This window comes from Coregonus lavaretus, assembly GCF_964263955.1.
Source record: "Coregonus lavaretus genome assembly, contig: HAP1_SCAFFOLD_1856, whole genome shotgun sequence".
Classification (NCBI taxonomy): domain Eukaryota; kingdom Metazoa; phylum Chordata; class Actinopteri; order Salmoniformes; family Salmonidae; genus Coregonus; species Coregonus lavaretus.
In genome coordinates, this window is record NW_028165249.1 from 60,813 (window position 1) to 82,500 (window position 21,688).

Here is a 21,688-nt window from a genome sequence, read left to right on the forward strand (position 1 = left end):
ACAGAACATAGAATATCTACACTGACATAACATAGAACACACCACACTGACAGAACGTAGAATATCTACACTGACAGAACGTAGAACACACTACACTGACATAATATAGAACACTCTACACTGACAGAACATAGAACACTCTACACTGACAGAACATAGAACACTCTACACTGACAGAACCTAGAACACTCTACACTGACAGAACATAGAACACTCTACACTTGACAGAACCTCCACACGTATATTACAGCCTGAACATTCTGGTTGAGACATGAAGATTAAAGTCCCCTCCTACTCCACACTTCACTCATTTGCAATGTCATTGACCTACTGAGAAGCCATTTACAAGTACCTAAAGTCCAGAGAGGAGGCGTGAGAAAGACTGTCCTTATCACATCCATCTTCCAGATAAATGACATGAGACGTCCTTATCAGTTTCTCCTTAATGATCTCAGATGGAAAGAAAGCCAGTGGAATATCAGAGGAGCTGGCCTTGATGTCAGGGGGAATTACTCAACTGAACTCAGTTGGACTGAACTAGATGAATGATTCAACTGACTAGGACTGAACCAGACTGAATGATTCAAATACAATTTTATTTGCCACATGAGCCGAATACAAGAGGTGTAGACCTTACAGTGAAATGCTTACTTACAAGCCCTTAACCAACAATGCAGTTTAAAGAAAATAGGTGTTAAGTAAAACATAGAACACGCTACACTGACAGAACATAGAACACACAACACTGACAGAACATATATCACAATACACTGACAGAACATAGAACACTCTACACTGACAGAACATAGAACATCTAAACTGACAGAACATAGAATACACTACACTGACAGAACATAGAACACACTACACTGACAGAACATAGAATATCTACACTGACATAACATAGAACACACCACACTGACAGAACGTAGAATATCTACACTGACAGAACGTAGAACACACTACACTGACATAATATAGAACACACTGCACTGACAGAACATAGAACACACTACACTGACAGAATATAGAACACACTACACTGACAGAACATAGAACACACTACACTGAAAGAACGTAGAACACAACACTGAGAGAACATAAAACAAACTACACTGACAGAACATAACACACCGCACTGACAGAACATAAAACACACTACACTGACAGACCATACAGTGGGGAAAAAAAGTATTTAGTCAGCCACCAATTGTGCAAGTTCTCCCACTTAAAAAGATGAGAGAGGCCTGTAATTTTCATTATAGGTACACGTCAACTATGATAGACAAAATGAGAAAAAAAATTCCAGAAAATCACATTGTAGGATTTTTAATGAATTTATTTGCAAATTATGGTGGAAAATAAGTATTTGGTCAATAACAAAAGTTTCTCAATACTTTGTTATATAGCCTTTGTTGGCAATGACACAGGTCAAACGTTTTCTGTAAGTCTTCACAAGGTTTTCACACACTGTTGCTGGTATTTTGGCCCATTCCTCCATGCAGATCTCCTCTAGAGCAGTGATGTTTTGGGGCTGTTGCTGGGCAACACAGACTTTCAACTCCCTCCAAAGATTTTCTATGGGGTTGAGATCTGGAGACTGGCTAGGCCACTCCAGGACCTTAAAATGCTTCTTACGAAGCCACTCCTTCGTTGCCCGGGTGGTGTGTTTGGGATCATTGTCATGCTGAAAGACCCAGCCACGTTTCATCTTCAATGCCCTTGCTGATGGAAGGAGGTTTTCACTCAAAATCTCACGATACATGGCCCCATTCATTCTTTCCTTTACACGGATCAGTCGTCCTGGTCCCTTTGCAGAAAAACAGCCCCAAAGCATGATGTTTCCACCCCCATGCTTCACAGTAGGTATGGTGTTCTTTGGATGCAACTCAGCATTCTTTGTCCTCCAAACACGACGAGTTGAGTTTTTACCAAAAAGTTATATTTTGGTTTCATCTGACCATATGACATTCTCCCAATCCTCTTCTGGATCATCCAAATGCACTCTAGCAAACTTCAGACGGGCCTGGACATGTACTGGCTTAAGCAGGGGGACACGTCTGGCACTGCAGAATTTGAGTCCCTGGTGGCGTAGTGTGTTACTGATGGTAGGCTTTGTTACTTTGGTCCCAGCTCTCTGCAGGTCATTCACTAGGTCCCCCCGTGTGGTTCTGGGATTTTTGCTCACCGTTCTTGTGATCATTTTGACCCCACGGGGTGAGATCTTGCGTGGAGCCCCAGATCGAAGGAGATTATCAGTGGTCTTGCATGTCTTCCATTTCCTAATAATTGCTCCCACAGTTGATTTCTTCAAACCAAGCTGCTTACCTATTGCAGATGCATTCTTCCCAGCCTGGTGCAGGTCTACAATTTTGTTTCTGGTGTCCTTTGACAGCTCTTTGGTCTTGGCCATAGTGGAGTTTGGAGTGTGACTGTTTGAGGTTGTGGACAGGTGTCTTTTATACTGATAACAAGTTCAAACAGGTGCCATTAATACAGGTAATGAGTGGAGGACAGAGGAGCCTCTTAAAGAAGAGGTTACAGGTCTGTGAGAGACAGAAATCTTGCTTGTTTGTAGGTGACCAAATACTTATTTTCCACCATAATTTGCAAATAAATTAATTAAAAATCCTACAATGTGTTTTTCTGGATTTTTCTTTCTCAATTTGTCTGTCATAGTTGACGTGTACCTATGATGAAAGTTTTTCCCCCACTGTATAACACACTACACTGACAGAACATAGAACACACTACACTGACAGAATATAAAACGAACTACACTGACAGAACATAACACACCACACTGACAGAACATAGAACACACTACACTGACAGAATATCGGACATCTATACTGACAGAACATAGAACACGCTACACTGACAGAACATATAACACAATACACTGACAGAACATAGAACCTCAACACTGACAGAACATAGAACACGATACACTGACAGAACATAGATCACACTACACTGACGAAACACAGAACACACTACACTGACAGAACATAGAACCTCTTCACTGACAGAACATAAAACAATCTACACTGACAGAACATCAATCCTCTATACTGACAGAACCTAGAACACACTACACAGACATAACATAAAACACAATACACTGACAGAACATAGAACACACTAAACTGACAGAACATAGAATCTCTACACTGACAGAACATAGAACACACTACACTGACAGAACATAGAACACACTACACTTACAGAACATTAAATTAACTACACTTACAGAACATAGAACACAATATACTGACAGAACATAGAACACACTACACTGACAGAACATAGAACACACTACACTGACAGAACATAGATCACATTACACTGACAGAACATAGAACACACTACACTGACAGAACATAGAACACACTACACTGACAGAACATATATCACAATACACTGACAGAACATAGAACACTCTACACTGACAGAACATATATCACATTACACTGACAGAACATAGAACACACTACACTGACAGAACATAGAACACACTACACTTACAGAACATTAAATTAACTACACTTACAGAACATAGAACACAATATACTGACAGAACATAGAACACACTACACAGACATAACATAAAACACAATACACTAACAGAGCATAGAACACACTACAATGACAGAACATAGAAAACACTACACTGACAGAACATAGAACACACTACAATGACAGAACATAGAACCTATACACTGACAGAACATAGAACACACTAATCTGACAGAACATAGAACATACCACAGTGACAGAACATAGAAGACACTACAGTGACAGAACATAGAACACACTACACTGACAGAACATAGAACACACTACACTGACAGAACATAGAACACACTACACTGACAGAACATAGATCACATTACACTGACAGAACATAGAACACACTACACTGACAGAACATAGAACACACTACACTGACAGAACATATATCACAATACACTGACAGAACATAGAACACACTACACTGACAGAACATATATCACATTACACTGACAGAACATAGAACACTCTACACTGACAGAACATAGAACACTCTACACTGACAGAACATAGAACACTCTACACTGACAGAACATAGAACACTCTACACTGACAGAACATAGAACACTCTACACTGACAGAACATAGAACACTCTACACTGACAGAACCTAGAACACTCTACACTGACAGAACATAGAACACTCTACACTGACAGAACATAGAACACTCTACACTGACAGAACATAGAACACTCTACACTGACAGAACATAGAACACTCTACACTGACAGAACATAGAACACTCTACACTGACAGAACATAGAACACTCTACACTGACAGAACCTAGAACACTCTACACTGACAGAACCTCCACACGTATATTACAGCCTGAACATTCTGGTTGAGACATGAAGATTAAAGTCCCCTCCTACTCCACACTTCACTCATTTGCAATGTCATTGACCTACTGAGAAGCCATTTACAAGTACCTAAAGTCCAGAGAGGAGGCGTGAGAAAGACTGTCCTTATCACATCCATCTTCCAGATAAATGACATGAGACGTCCTTATCAGTTTCTCCTTAATGATCTCAGATGGAAAGAAAGCCAGTGGAATATCAGAGGAGCTGGCCTTGATGTCAGGGGGAATTACTCAACTGAACTCTGTGGTCCTCTGTAGTTCAGCTGGTAGAGCACTGTGGTCCTCTGTAGCTCAGCTGGTAGAGCACTGTGGTCCTCTGTAGCTCAGCTGGTAGAGCACAGCGCTTGTAACGCCAAGGTAGTGGGTTCGATCCCCGGGACCACCCATACACAAAAATGTATGCACGCATGACTGTAAGTCGCTTTGGATAAAAGCGTCTGCTAAATGGCGTATTATTATTATTATTATAACTCAGTTGGACTGAACTAGATGAATGATTCAACTGACTAGGACTGAACCAGACTGAATGATTCAAATCAAATTTTATTTGCCACATGAGCCGAATACAAGAGGTTACTTACAAGCCCTTAACCAACAATGCAGTTTTAATAAAAATAAGTGTTAAGTAAAAAATAGATAAGTAAAAATCATTAAAGAGCAGCAGTAAAATAAAATAACAGTAGTGAGGCTATATACAGAGGGTACCGTTACAGAGTCAATGTGCGGGGGCACAGGTTAGTCGAGGTAATTGAGGTAATATGTACATGTGGGTAGAGTTAAAGTGACTATGCACAGATAATAAACAGAGAGTAGTAGCAGCATAAAAAAGGGGGTGGGGTGGGGAGACAATGCAAATAGTCTGGGTAGCCATAATTAGCTGTTCATGAGTCTTATGGCTTGGGGGTAGAAGCTGTTAAGAAGCCTTTTGGACGTAGACTTGGCGCTCCGGTACCGCTTGCCGTGCGGTAGCAGAGAGAACAGTCTATGACTAGGGTGGCTGGAGTCTTTGACAATTTTGAGGGCCTTCCTCTGACACCGCATGGTATAGAGATCCTGGATGGCAGGAAGCTTGGCCCCAGTGATGTACTGGGCCGTACGCACTACCCTCTGTAGTGCCTTGCGGTCGGAGGCCGAGCAGTTGCCATACCAGGCAGTGATGCAACCAGTCAGGATGCTCTCGATGGTGCAGCTGTATAACTTTTTGAGGATCTGAGGACCCATTCCAAATATTTTCAGTCTCCTGAAGGGGAATAGGCTTTGCCGTGCCCTCTTCACGACTGTCTTGGTGTTTTTGGACCATGATAGTTTGTTGGTGTTGTGGACACCAAGGAACTTGAAGCTCTCAACCTGCTCCACTACAGCCCTGTCGATGAGAATGGGGGCGTGCTCAGTCCTCTTTTTTTTCCTGTAGTCCACAATCATCTCCTTTGTCTTGATCACGTTGAGGGAGAGGTTGTTATCCTGGCACAACACGACCAGGTCTCTGACCTCCTCCCTATAGGCTGTCTCATCATTGTCTGTGATCAGGAATACCCCTGTTGTGTTGTCGGCAAACTTAATGATGGTGTTGGAGTTGTGCCTGGCCATGCAGTCATGGGTGAACAGGGAGTACAGGAGGGGACTGAGCACGCACCCCTGAGGGGCCCCCGTGTTGAGGATCAGTGTGGCAGATGTGTTGTTACCTACCCTTACCACTTGGGGGCAGCCCGTCAGGAAGTCCAGGATCCAGTTGCAGAGGGAGGTGATTAGTCCCATGGTCCTTAGCTTAGTGATGAGCTTTGAGGGCACTATGGTGTTGAACGCTGAGCTGTAGTCAATGAATAGCATTCTCACGTAGGTGTTCCTCTTGTCCAGGTGGGAAAGGGCAGTGTGGAGTGCAATAGAGACTGCATCATCTGTGGATCTGTTGGGAGGATATGCAAATTGGAGTGGGTCTAGGGTTTCTGGGATAATGGTGTTGATGTGAGCCATGACCAGCCTTTCAAAGCACTTCATGGCTACAGACAGTGCTACGGGTCGGTAGTCATTTAGGCAGGTTACCTTAGTGTTCTTGGGCACAGGGACTATGGTGGTATGCTTGAAACATGTTGATATTACAGACTTAGTCAGGGACAGGTTGAAAATGTCAGTGAAGTCATTGCCAGTTGGTCAGCGCATGCTCGGAGTACACGTCCTGGTAATCCGTCTGGCCCTGTGGCCTTGTTAATGTTGACCTGCTTAAAAGTCTTACATCGGCTAAGGAGAGCGTGATCACATAGTCATCCAGATCAGCTGATGCTCTCATGCATGCTTCAGTGTTGCTTGCCTGGAAGCGAGCATATAAATTATTTAGCTCGTCTGGTAGGCTCGTATCACTGGGCAGCTTGCAGCTGTGCTTCCCTTTGTAGTCTGTAATAATTTGCAAGCCCTGCCACATCCGACGAGCATCAGAGCCGGTGTAGTACGATACAATCTTAGTCCTGTATTGACTCTTTGCATGTTTAATGGTTTGTCGGAGGGCATAGCAGGATTTCTTGTAAGCGTCCGGGTTAGAGTCCTGCTCCTTGAAAGAGGCATCTCTACCATTTAGCTCAGTGCGGATGTTGCCTGTAATCCATGGCTTCTGGTTGGGGTATGTACGTACAGTCACTGTGGGGACAACATCATCGATGCACTTATTGATGAAGCTGATGTGACTGATGTGGTGTACTCCTCAATGCTATCTGAAGAATCCCGGAACATATCCCAGTCTGTGCTAGCAAAACAGTCCTGTAGCTTAGCATCTCCGTCATCTGACCACTTATTTATTAACCGAGTCACTGGTGCTTCCTGCATTAGTTTTTACTTATAAGCAGGAATCAGGAGGATAGAGTTATGGTCAGATTTGCGAAATGGAGGGCGAGGGAGAGCTTTGTACGCGTCTCTGTGTGTGGAGTAAAGGTGGTCTAGAGTTTTTTTTCCTCTGGTTGCACATTTAACATGCTGGTAGAAATTAGGTAGAATGGATTTAAGTTTCCCTGCATTAAAGTCCCCGGCCACTAGGAGCGCTGCCTCTGGATGATCATTTTCCTGTTTGCTTATGGCCTTATACAGCTCATTGAGTGCAATCTTAGTGCCAGCATTGGTTTGTGGTGGTAAATAGACAGCTATGAAAAATATAGATGAAAACTCTCTTGGTAAATAGTGTGGTCTACAGCCTACCTCGAGCAAAACCTTGAGACTTCCATAATATTAGATTTCGTGCACCAGCTGTTGTTTACAAATGTACACAGACCGCCACCCCTTGTCGTACCGGAGTCAGCCGTTCTATACTGCTGATGTAGCGTATATCCCGCCAGCTGTATGTTATCCATGTCGCCGTTCAGCTACGAAACATAAGATATTACAGTGTTTAATGTCCCGTTGGTAGGATATCTGGGATTGGAGGTCGTCTATTTTGTTTTCCAATGATTGTACGTTGGCTAATAGGACTGATGGTAGAGGCAGATTACTCGCTCGCCGTCGGATCCTTACAAGGCACACCAACCTACGTCTGAGCATGCACTGACCAACTGGTGCATGTGACAAATAACATTTGATTTGATTCGATTTGATCTATTTCATATCAATAACCAGGTTTCTATCCAACCGGGCAACAGGAAACAGGAAACAGGAAACAGGAAAGGTCGTTACAATTTCAGAAATGGAGTAAACTCTGATTCACATGATGATATGTTGTGTCGTTTTCCCACTGCGACTCGGGAAAGCATGTAGTTTAGTCTATTAGGCTACAGATGAAATCTGTAGAATAAGGATACGGCTAAAGGCTTTAAGAACTGGTCTTCTACCAGACCACTGTGACGAGCCTGATGCTCCTTTCCAATAAATATGGAGGGTCTTATACTGGTGACATGATGATCCATACTTGACAAATATAAATATTCTCGCTCTTATCCATCATAATCCCATCATGTAGACTAAACTACCAGCACTGTATCTGCCAGCTGCTGGCTAGAGCGCACCTGCCAAGACCAGGGTGGGCACAGTTGCTATTTAACACAACAGTTGTTGTGACATAACCATCGGTAGCGTTGAAAATATTTTCTTTATGCCGATTTTAGAATATTTGCATGAAAATCTGTTGCCAATTGGATGGAAACCTAGCTAATAAATTTTTTTGGTTTCTCCCTAGGCAACTAGGTAACTATTCAAGTTAAAATAGCTAACATGAAACAGCTAAAGTGAAACAGCTAACATTTTCTACAAAACACAGTTACTGACACTGTTTTGAGACATTGAACAGAGAGGTCAACCAATAGAAACTCACCTGGTCTTTGTCTGGTTTGTCGGAGATGTCGTTCATGCTGCTTGAGGCCAGGTTCCGATGTGTGGTGGCTGGACTGCCTATGAGAGAACAACAGCCTTGAAGGTTAACAACCTACTCTGCTGTTAAACACTGGACTGAACCTCAGGACACACAGTGTACCAGCCTACCCTTCAAATTACTGTTGAAGGCAATACATCTGTGAATGTAAATCTGATGTCCCTGTAGTGATTCAACAGTTTGTTACCTCATTCCTCTTGATAGATAATGGGGTAATGACAGTCAGTTTGATGCAGCCAGCGGAAAATGACCTTTTCTATGTTGTCACTGGGGGAAAATAACTTCTCAAAAGGTAAGGTGTGAACCACAGTCAGACTTGGTGTTAATCTGTGTGGATTTAGTAGACTGAAGTGTGGACTGGGTAGAGTGAATTCACTAAGTTTGGATGACAACTGTCAGAATTGAATTCCAGTCATCTAAGATCTATCATGGAGGACACTCTGTTGCGGCAGATTCCTCATGAAAGAAAATCACTAGTCTATGTGTGATAGGATACAGTGGGGGAAGGGGCCAGCTGGTTGTTTGGCTCAATGAGCCAACAGTAGCTACAGAATTAGAATGAGAACATACTTGGCCAGTCAGTGGTGCTGGAGGTCCACAATACAGTAGCATGACTTACTAAGCCAGTCCATGGAGGTCCACAATACAGTAGCATGACTTACTAAGCCAGTCCATGCTGGTGCTCCGCTGGGTCTGCAGCTCCTCCATTGAGGTACGGACTGTTAGACAAGGCACTGAGTTTTCAAGCGGACTACGGGCTTTAGTGGCAAAGCGCGCAGAACCCAACCCAAGGAAGACAGAAGCAAAGGGAGAAGGAGGAACGGAAGGAAGGAAGGAAGGAAGGAAGAAAGTAAGGAAGGAAGGAAGGAAGGAAGGAAGGAAGGAAGGAAGGAAGGAAGGAAGGAAGGAAGGAAGGAAGGAAGGAAGGAAGGAAGGAAGGAAGGAAGGAAGGAAGGAAGGAAGGAAGGAAGGAAGGAAGGAAGGAAGGAAGGAAGGAAGGAAGGAAGGAAGGAGAAAAAGAGTGGATTAAGCAAGAGCAAGTGTTAGTTAGACAGACAGAAGCAGTGGAATAATAGAGGGTTTGTTAAACAGACAGAATCTGATGAATAAGGGGGAGGGTTAGAAGAGAAGAAGTTAGAACGGGAACTGAAAGGTTAACTGGTGAAGCAGAGGGAAAGATGGTTATATGGAAAGAACAGAGCTTAGGCTTGGACATACTTAGTTACATTGGATCTGTTATGTTAATGCACTATAGTTACATTGGATCTGTTATGTTAATCCACTATAGTTACATTGGATCTGTTATGTTAATCCACTATAGTTACATTGGATATGTTATGTTAATCCACTATAGTTACATTGGATCTGTTATGTTAATCCACTATAGTTACATTGGATCTGTTATGTTAATCCACTATAGTTACATTGGATCTGTTATGTTAATCCACTATAGTTACATTGGATCTGTTATGTTAATCCACTATAGTTACATTGGATCTGTTATGTTAATCCACTATAGTTACATTGGATCTGTTATGTTAATCCACTATAGTTACATTGGATCTGTTATGTTAATCCACTATAGTTACATTGGATCTGTTATGTTAATCCACTATAGTTACATTGGATCTGTTATGTTAATCCACTATAGTTACATTGGATCTGTTATGTTAATCCACTATAGTTACATTGGATCTGTTATGTTAGACCCGTGATCCAGGTTGGTAAACAGCCTGTATTAGCGTGATCCAGGTTGGTAAAGAGCCTGTATTAGCGTGATCCAGGTTGGTAAAGAGCCTGTATTAGCGTGATCCAGGTTGGTAAAGAGCCTGTATTAGCGTGATCCAGGTTGGTAAAGAGCCTGTATTAGCGTGATCCAGGTTGGTAAAGAGCCTGTATTAGCGTGATCCAGGTTGGTAAAGAGCCTGTATTAGCGTGATCCAGGTTGGTAAAGAGCCTGTATTAGCGTGATCCAGGTTGGTAAACAGCCTACTTGCACTGGAGACCGTCTTGCCGATGTCAGCTAGCGAGCGCAGGTTGGACTTCTTCGTCTGGTGGCGATGTTTCCGGAGCAACGTGTAAATCACCTTGTCCTTTAGCTCCGCCTTCAGCAGACCACTCTCTATCTGGCTGTATGTGATCAACTCTGTTAGAGAGAGGGAGGAGCAGAGGAAGATATCACTATAGCTGACAAGCTAGCAACGAACCATAACACTGTTTAGAAAGTTACTTTAAGTTTTCTGGCTTGCTACATTGACATATCCTAAATATAGTTTTTCAACAGATGGATTTATTGGTGTTAAAAGAGAACAATTATGCTATTAGGAAAACCTGGCTGATTAGGGAAACCTGACTGATTAGGGAAACCTGGCTGATTAGGAAAACCTGGCTGATTAGAAAAACCTGGCTGATGAGGGAAACCTGGCTGATTAGGAAAACCTGGCTGATGAGGGAAACCTGGCTGATGAGGGAAACCTGGATGATTAGGAAAACCTGGCTGATTAGGGAAACCTGGCTGATTAGGAAAACCTGGCTGATGAGGTCAGGTTTTGTATTTACACTTCGTAACATCAAGGACAATGTTCATGACGTCACTGCGACACAGGCCACTGTCAAAATGAGTTTGATTGAAATATGATGTAGTTAGACGAACTGTAAAGCAGCTTTAAAACTATGCCAAGGTAGATATGTTGTCCTAGACTGCTCACTATCAGAAAGAGAGAGACATGTACTTTGACTGTTTGTCCAACAGACTGGAAACAAACATAACAACAGTCATAAAGGACTGACAACCATCCAACACATTGAGGGTAATATATTCAATACCTGCTGGTGTACCACCATCCAACACATTGAGGATATTATATTCAATACCTGCTGGTGTACCACCATCAAACACATTGAGGGTAATATATTCAATACCTGCTGGTGTACCACCATCCAACACATTGAGGATATTATATTCAATACCTGCTGGTGTACCACCGTCCAACACATTGAGGATATTATATTCAATACCTGCTGGTGTACCACCATCCAACACATTGAGGATATTATATTCAATACCTGCTGGTGTACCACCGTCCAACACATTGAGGATATTATATTCAATACCTGCTGGTGTACCACCGTCCAACACATTGAGGGTATTATATTCAATACCTGCTGGTGTACCACCATCCAACACATTGAGGGTAATATATTCAATACCTGCTGGTGTACCACCATCCAACACATTGAGGGTAATATATTCAATACCTGCTGGTGTACTACCGTCCAACACATTGAGGGTATTATATTCAATACCTGCTGGTGTACTACCGTCCAACACATTGAGGGTATTATATTCAATACCTGCTGGTGTACCACCGTCCAACACATTGAGGATATTATATTCAATACCTGCTGGTGTACCACCATCCAACACATTGAGGGTATTATATTCAATACCTGCTGGTGTACCACCATCCAACACATTGAGGGTAATATATTCAATACCTGCTGGTGTACTACCGTCCAACACATTGAGGGTATTATATTCAATACCTGCTGGTGTACTACCGTCCAACACATTGAGGATATTATATTCAATACCTGCTGGTGTACCACCGTCCAACACATTGAGGGTATTATATTCAATACCTGCTGGTGTACCACCATCCAACACATTGAGGGTAATATATTCAATACCTGCTGGTGTACCACCATCCAACACATTGAGGGTAATATATTCAATACCTGCTGGTGTACCACCGTCCAACACATTGAGGATATTATATTCAATACCTGCTGGTGTACTACCGTCCAACACATTGAGGGTATTATATTCAATACCTGCTGGTGTACCACCGTCCAACACATTGAGGATATTATATTCAATACCTGCTGGTGTACCACCATCCAACACATTGAGGGTATTATATTCAATACCTGCTGGTGTACCACCATCCAACACATTGAGGGTAATATATTCAATACCTGCTGGTGTACTACCGTCCAACACATTGAGGGTATTATATTCAATACCTGCTGGTGTACTACCGTCCAACACATTGAGGGTATTATATTCAATACCTGCTGGTGTACCACCGTCCAACACATTGAGGATATTATATTCAATACCTGCTGGTGTACCACCATCCAACACATTGAGGGTATTATATTCAATACCTGCTGGTGTACAACCATCCAACACATTGAGGATATTATATTCAATACCTGCTGGTGTACCACCATCCAACACATTGAGGATATTATATTCAATACCTGCTGGTGTACCACCATCCAACACATTGAGGGTAATATATTCAATACCTGCTGGTGTACAACCATCCAACACATTGAGGGTAATATATTCAATACCTGCTGGTGTACCACCGTCCAACACATTGAGGGTAATATATTCAATACCTGCTGGTGTACCACCATCCAACACATTGAGGGTAATATATTCAATACCTGCTGGTGTACCACCGTCCAACACATTGAGGGTATTATATTCAATACCTGCTGGTGTACCACCATCCAACACATTGAGGATATTATATTCAATACCTGCTGGTGTACCACCGTCCAACACATTGAGGGTATTATATTCAATACCTGCTGGTGTACCACCATCCAACACATTGAGGGTAATATATTCAATACCTGCTGGTGTACAACCGTCCAACACATTGAGGGTAATATATTCAATACCTGCTGGTGTACTACCGTCCAACACATTGAGGGTAATATATTCAATACCTGCTGGTGTACCACCGTCCAACACATTGAGGATATTATATTCAATACCTGCTGGTGTACCACCGTCCAACACATTGAGGGTAATATATTCAATACCTGCTGGTGTACTACCGTCCAACACATTGAGGGTAATATATTCAATACCTGCTGGTGTACCACCATCCAACACATTGAGGGTAATATATTCAATACCTGCTGGTGTACAACCGTCCAACACATTGAGGGTAATATATTCAATACCTGCTGGTGTACTACCGTCCAACACATTGAGGGTAATATATTCAATACCTGCTGGTGTACCACCGTCCAACACATTGAGGATATTATATTCAATACCTGCTGGTGTACCACCGTCCAACACATTGAGGGTAATATATTCAATACCTGCTGGTGTACCACCGTCCAACACATTGAGGGTAATATATTCAATACCTGCTGGTGTACTACCGTCCAACACATTGAGGGTAATATATTCAATACCTGCTGGTGTACCACCGTCCAACACATTGAGGGTAATATATTCAATACCTGCTGGTGTACCACCGTCCAACACATTGAGGGTAATATATTCAATACCTGCTGGTGTACTACCGTCCAACACATTGAGGGTAATATATTCAATACCTGCTGGTGTACTACCGTCCAACACATTGAGGGTAATATATTCAATACCTGCTGGTGTACTACCGTCCAACACATTGAGGGTAATATATTCAATACCTGCTGGTGTACTACCGTCCAACACATTGAGGGTAATATATTCAATACCTGCTGGTGTACCACCGTCCAACACATTGAGGATATTATATTCAATACCTGCTGGTGTACCACCGTCCAACACATTGAGGGTAATATATTCAATACCTGCTGGTGTACCACCGTCCAACACATTGAGTATATTCAATACCTGCTGGTGTACTACCGTCCAACACATTGAGGGTAATATATTCAATACCTGCTGGTGTACCACCGTCCAACACATTGAGGGTAATATATTCAATACCTGCTGGTGTACCACCGTCCAACACATTGAGGGTAATATATTCAATACCTGCTGGTGTACTACCGTCCAACACATTGAGGGTAATATATTCAATACCTGCTGGTGTACTACCGTCCAACACATTGAGGGTAATATATTCAATACCTGCTGGTGTAGTACCGTCCAACACATTGAGGGTAATATATTCAATACCTGCTGGTGTACTACCGTCCAACACATTGAGGGTAATATATTCAATACCTGCTGGTGTACTACCGTCCAACACATTGAGGATATTATATTCAATACCTGCTGGTGTACCACCGTCCAACACATTGAGGGTAATATATTCAATACCTGCTGGTGTACTACCGTCCAACACATTGAGGGTAATATATTCAATACCTGCTGGTGTACCACCGTCCAATACATTGAGGGTAATATATTCAATACCTGCTGGTGTACCACCATCCAACACATTGAGGATATTATATTCAATACCTGCTGGTGTACTACCATCCAACACATTGAGGGTAATATATTCAATACCTGCTGGTGTACCACCATCCAACACATTGAGGGTAATATATTCAATACCTGCTGGTGTACCACCGTCCAACACATTGAGGGTAATATATTCAATACCTGCTGGTGTACCACCGTCCAACACATTGAGGGTAATATATTCAATACCTGCTGGTGTACCACCATCCAACACATTGAGGGTAATATATTCAATACCTGCTGGTGTACCACTGTCCAACACATTGAGGGTAATATATTCAATACCTGCTGGTGTACCACCATCCAACACATTGAGGATATTATATTCAATACCTGCTGGTGTACTACCGTCCAACACATTGAGGATATTATATTCAATATATTTCTTAACTCTATTTTCTTAAAACTGCATTGTTGGTTAAGGGCTTGAAAGTAAGCATTTCACTGTAAGGTTGTATTCGGCGCATGTGACAAATACAATTAGATTTTTATTTGATTTGCTTGATTAGAAATGTATTGTCCTATCTTAGGAGCAAAATGAAAGGCCAGTTCTAAGTCCCTGGTGCTACATGAGTGTCTTTCCACAGCATCTCCCTACAGCTCAAACAAAGGTATTTTTTTAAAAAGTGGGTCAGAATCCTGAACAAGGTTGGCGGCCCCAGGCTCTTTCTGATTGCTACTGCCTCTAATGGCCAATCCTTCAGATAGCTGGCCTCCTAGCAGGGACCGGCTCCCCTCACACAGCCAAGCACACAGCATTACTGCACATTAATCAACTAAAGTGATATATCTTCCTCTCTATCTCCTCTCTTCTCCTCCTCCTCCCCTCCGTCCAGAGAGACACCGGGCCGATGAGATGGGAGGGAAGAGAGATATGGGGTGAAGGGAAAGGGAGGGATCATCATTAAGGAGGAGATTCTAAATGGCATTCCCCCACCCCCCTCTACATCCCTCCATCCCTCCAACCACCTCCCTCCATCCCCCACCCCCACCCCCTCCCTCCATCCCTCCACCCCCCTCCCTCCATCCCCCACCCCCCTCTTCCTCCATCCCTCCACCCCCCTCCCTACATCCCTCCATCCCCCTCCCTCCATCCCCCTCCCTCCAACCCTCTACCTCTCTCTCAATATCACTCTTTCCTGTCCTGACCCTGACTACAGTTCAACACAACACTCCCCAGTGTTCTCAGAGTCTGCCTCTGTATCAGAACAAACTCAACCATTAAAGTAAATTCTTTAATGTGTATATTATACGTGTATATTATATTCAGGCATGTGTTTTGGCCACTTGCTCTTGTACAGTAAATGTATTGGTATTTACGCAAGACGGGCCCTCTAGGAAGTCTTGAAGACAACGTTACTAAGCCTGGTTCCAATGTAACTAGACTGACCCTGTGCTTGTGGCCTCAGGGTTAGTGTTATTACGGGAAGAGGGGGAAGTTCTTTGCTGTGCTGAACGGAAGCACTCAGCGGTGAACCTGCTCTGCTATAGTGGCCAAGCTGAAAGAACAGCACCAAACTGAACTAGATATATCACAAAGAACAGGCCCAGTGAAACCATGTCAATGGACTGCAGCCTCAAGCATCCATAGAAATAGCATTTATAGAACAGACATGGCTATTGAAACCAATTGCACAACTATCAACCTAATATATCATTGCTCACCACATTCAAGTACAACTCCTTTCAGTGTTCTGTAAAGTCCCTATCTGTGGGCCTTCGTAGCACAGTTGGTAGAGCATGAGCCTTGCAATGCCAGGATAGTGGGTTCAATTCCTGGGACCACCCATACGTAAACAACATACGTCCCCACTGTATGCACGCATGGTACTGGAACTGACCCTGTATATAGTCCCTTTAGCCCTATGCACGCATGACTGTAAGTCGCTTTGGATAAAAGCATCTGCTAAATGGCATATATTATTATTGTATAGTTTATATAGACTATAACTGGGCTGGAGTAAGTCACTAAACTGTATACAGACTAGAAATGGGCTGGAGTAAGTCACTAAACTGTATATAGACTAGAACTGGGCTGGAGTAAGTCACTAAACTGTATACAGACTATAACTGGGCTGGAGTAAGTCACTAAACTGTATACAGACTAGAACTGGGCTAGAGTAAATCACTAAACTGTATACAGACTAGAACTGGGCTGGAGTAAGTCACTAAACTGTATACAGACTAGAACTGGGCTGGAGTAAGTCACTAAACTGTATATGGACTATAACTGGGCTGGAGTAAATCACTAAACTGTATACAGACTATAACTGGGCTGGAGTAAATCACTAAACTGTATACAGACTATAACTGGGCTGGAGTAAGTCACTAAACTGTATATGGACTATAACTGGGCTGGAGTAAATCACTAAACTGTATACAGACTAGAACTGGGCTGGAGTAAGTCACTAAACTGTATACAGACTAGAACTGGGCTGGAGTAAGTCACTAAACTGTATACAGACTAGAACTGGGCTGGAGTAAGTCACTAAACTGTATATAGACTAGAACTGGGCTGGAGTAAGTCACTAAACTGTATATGGACTAGAACTGGGCTGGAGCAGAAGTCATAATGTAGTAAAGGTCTGGTCAGTGATAATATGGTCAGTCATAATGTAGTAAAAGTCTGGTGAGTGATAATATGGTCAGTCATAATGTAGTAAAGGTCTGGTGAGTGATAATATGGTCAGTCATAATGTAGTACAGGTCTGGTGAGTGATAATATGGTCAGTCATAATGTAGTAAAGGTCTGGTGAGTGATAATATGGTCAGTCATAATGTAGTAAAGGTCTGGTGAGTGATAATATGGTCAGTCATAATGTAGTACAGGTCTGGTGAGTGATAATATGGTCAGTCATAATGTAGTAAAGGTCTGGTGAGTGATAATATGGTCAGTCATAATGTAGTAAAGGTCTGGTGAGTGATAATATGGTCAGTCATAATGTAGTAAAGGTCTGGTGAGTGATAATATGGTCAGTCATAATGTAGTAAAGGTCTGGTGAGTGATAATATGGTCAATCATAATGTAGTACAGGAGTTATCTTACCAACAACCTGTGGCAGCGTGGAGGCCTCCATTTCCAGCATGATGGTTCCCTTCTCGATACAGGTCCGCAGCTCCATCAGGCTGTGGAGCGACAGCGTGGCCACGTGGGGTTTACTCCAACGCTCTCCACCCTTCTCCACCTTCTCCTCAAACTTTATCCACCTGGGGGGACATCACAGGTTTCACCATCTTATTTCACACCATCTTCATATACCTTGTTATTTCACACCATCTTGATATTCCTTGTTATTTTACACCATCTTCATACACCAAGCTTGTAACAGCGCAAAATGTCAGTAAAGCAATGTTACAAGCTAAACAGGGCCCTGTTTATCAAAAGCATCTTAAGGCTGAGTTCATGGTTAGAACCTTCGCTGGAGCATCATTAAACATCAAAGCTCAGACCACTGGTAGAACAGCCTCATACCACTGGTAGAACAGCCTCAGACCACTGGTAGAACAGCCTCAGACCACTGGTAGAACAGCCTCAGACCACTGGTAGAACAGCCTCAGACCACTGGTAGAACAGCCTCAGACCACTGGTAGAACAGGCTCAGACCACTGGTAGAACAGCCTCAGACCACTGGTAGAACAGCCTCAGACCACTGGTAGAACAGCCTCAGACCACTAGTAGAACAGCCTCAGACCACTCGTAGAACAGCCTCAGACCACTGGTAGAACAGCCTCAGACCACTCGTAGAACAGCCTCATACCACTCGTAGAACAGCCTCAGACCACTGGTAGAACAGCCTCAGACCACTCGTAGAACAGCCTCAGACCACTCGTAGAACAGCCTCAGACCATTCGTAGAACAGCCTCAGACCACTCGTAGAACAGCCTCAGACCACTGTTAGAACAGCCTCAGACCACTGGTAGAACAGCCTCAGACCACTGGTAAAACAGCCTCAGACCACTGGTAGAACAGTCTCAGACCACTCGTAGAACAGCCTCAGACCACTGGTAGAACAGCCTCAGACCACTGGTAGAACAGCCTCAGACCACTGGTAGAACAGCCTCAGACCACTCGTAGAACAGCCTCAGACCACTGGTAGAACAGCCTCAGACCACTGGTAGAACAGCCTCAGACCACTCATAGAACAGTCTCAGACCACTCGTAGAACAGCCTCAGACCACTGGTAGAACAGCCTCAGACCACTCGTAGAACAGCCTCAGACTACTCGTAGAACAGCCTCAGACCACTCGTAGAACAGCCTCAGACCACTGGTAGAACAGCCTCAGACCACTGGTAGAACAGCCTCAGACCACTGGTAGAACAGCCTCAGACCACTCGTAGAACAGCCTCAGACCACTCGTAGAACAGCCTCAGACCACTCGTAGAACAGCCTCAGACCACTCGTAGAACAGCCTCAGACCACTCGTAGAACAGCCTTAGACCACTGGTAGAACAGCCTCAGACCACTGGTAGAACAGCCTCAGACCACTGGTAGAACAGCCTCAGACCACTCGTAGAACAGCCTCAGACCACTGGTAGAACAGCCTCAGACCACTGGTAGAACAGGCTCAGACCACTGGTAGAACAGCCTCAGACCACTGGTAGAACAGCCTCAGACCACTGGTAGAACAGCCTCAGACCACTGGTAGAACAGCCTCAGACCACTCGTAGAACAGCCTCAGACCACTGGTAGAACAGCCTCAGACCACTGGTAGAACAGCCTCAGACCACTCGTAGAACAGCCTCAGACCACTCGTAGAACAGCCTCAGACCACTCGTAGAACAGCCTCAGACCACTCGTAGAACAGCCTCAGACCACTCGTAGAACAGCCTCAGACCACTCGTAGAACAGCCTCAGACCACTGGTAGAACAGCCTCAGACCACTGGTAGAACAGCCTCAGACCACTGGTAGAACAGCCTCAGACCACTCGTAGAACAGCCTCAGACCACTGGTAGAACAGCCTCAGACCACTGGTAGAACAGGCTCAGACCACTGGTAGAACAGCCTCAGACCACTGGTAGAACAGCCTCAGACCACTGGTAGAACAGCCTCAGACCACTGGTAGAACAGCCTCAGACCACTCGTAGAACAGCCTCAGACCACTGGTAGAACAGCCTCAGACCACTGGTAGAACAGCCTCAGACCACTCGTAGAACAGCCTCAGACCACTCGTAGAACAGCCTCAGACCACTCGTAGAACAGCCTCAGACCACTCGTAGAACAGCCTCAGACCACTCGTAGAACAGCCTCAGACCACTCGTAGAACAGCCTCAGACCACTCGTAGAACAGCCTCAGACCACTCGTAGAACAGCCTCAGTGAATCGTTAGATGTGAATCGTTAGATGTTTTTGTCCTTTTGCATCACGTTATACACAGAAGATCGGCACTCATTTTGTTTCTAAATTTGACATTTTAGTAGCAGCTCATCTCCAGAGTGACTTACAGGAGCTCGCTCAAGGGCACATCAACAGATTTTTCACCTAGTCGGCTCATGGATGCGAACCAGCAACCTTTCGGTTACTGGCCCAATACTCCTAACCGCTAGCCTACCTGCCGCCCATAGAAGATTATGTTTATAGAATCAAGATGTTTATCTGTCTCTCTGTGACCGCCAACATTACTTCGGAATGAAGTAGCCTACAAATACAAAGTTGCCAATGTCTTTCAATTGTTACAAACAAGCGACGGATTAAAGAATAACTGAAAAGTGAGATGACTGCTGAGATGACTGCTGAGATGACTGCTGAGATGACTGCTGAGATGACTGCTGAGATGACTGCAAGATAAATACAGTAGGCTACATAGACTTATACAGTGTATTTCAATCATGGGCTATTTAAATAAATGTCATGTTCAAATCAATTGAGTTATTTTTGCTAATTGTAGGCTACTGTAGCTAGGCTATGTAATTTTTGCCTCAATATACTGTATTAGAGCTTCAAGTTCCTTGGTGTCCACATCACCAACAAACTATCATGGTCCAAACACACCAAGACAGTCGTGAAGAGGGCACGACAAAGCCTATTCCCCCTCAGGAGACTGAAAAGATTTGGCATGGGTCCTCAGATCCTCAAAAGTTTCTACAGCTGCACCATCGAGAGCATCCTGACTGGTTGCATCACCGCCTGGTATGGCAACTGCTCGGCCTCTGACCGCAAGGCACTACAGAGGGTAGTGCGTACGGCCCAGTACATCACTGGGGCCAAGCTTCCTGCCATCCAGGACCTCTATACCAGGCGGTGTCAGAGGAAGGCACTAAAAATGATAAAAGACTCCAGCCACCCTAGTCATAGACTGTTCTCTCTGCTACCGCACGGCAAGCGGTACCGGTTTCTTAACAGCTTCTACCCCCAAGCCATAAGACTCCTGAACAGCTAATCATGGCTACCCGGACTATTTGCATTGCCCCCCCACCCAACCCCAACCCCCTCTTTTATGCTGCTGCTACTCTGTTTATTATTTATGCATAGTCACTTTAACTCTACCCACATGTACATATTACCTCAATTACCTCGACTAACCGGTGCCCCCGCACACTGACTCTGTACCGGTACCCCCTGTATATAGCCTCCCTACTGTTTATTTTACTTCTGCTCTTTAATTATTTGCTTTTTTAATTTTTTTCTTAAACTGCATTGTTGGTTAAGGGCTTGTAAGTAAGCGTTCAGTGCTTTATTGTT

At 43.7% G+C, this 21,688-nt stretch overlaps 1 protein-coding gene across 1 annotated transcript in view; it reads right to left on the reverse strand.

The window, feature by feature from the left end:
• The window catches only part of LOC311116069 (electrogenic sodium bicarbonate cotransporter 1-like), a gene marked incomplete at both ends in the record, with an annotated part of 84,049 nt that overhangs the window by 60,447 nt on the left and 1,914 nt on the right, over nt 1–21,688 (reverse strand). The window contains 4 exons of the mRNA XM_084191206.1: nt 8,719–8,795; nt 9,438–9,533; nt 10,769–10,921; nt 18,054–18,214. Of these exons, the coding sequence (XP_084047332.1) occupies nt 8,719–8,795; nt 9,438–9,533; nt 10,769–10,921; nt 18,054–18,214 (487 nt within the window). The remainder of the gene's footprint in view (nt 1–8,718; nt 8,796–9,437; nt 9,534–10,768; nt 10,922–18,053; nt 18,215–21,688) is intronic.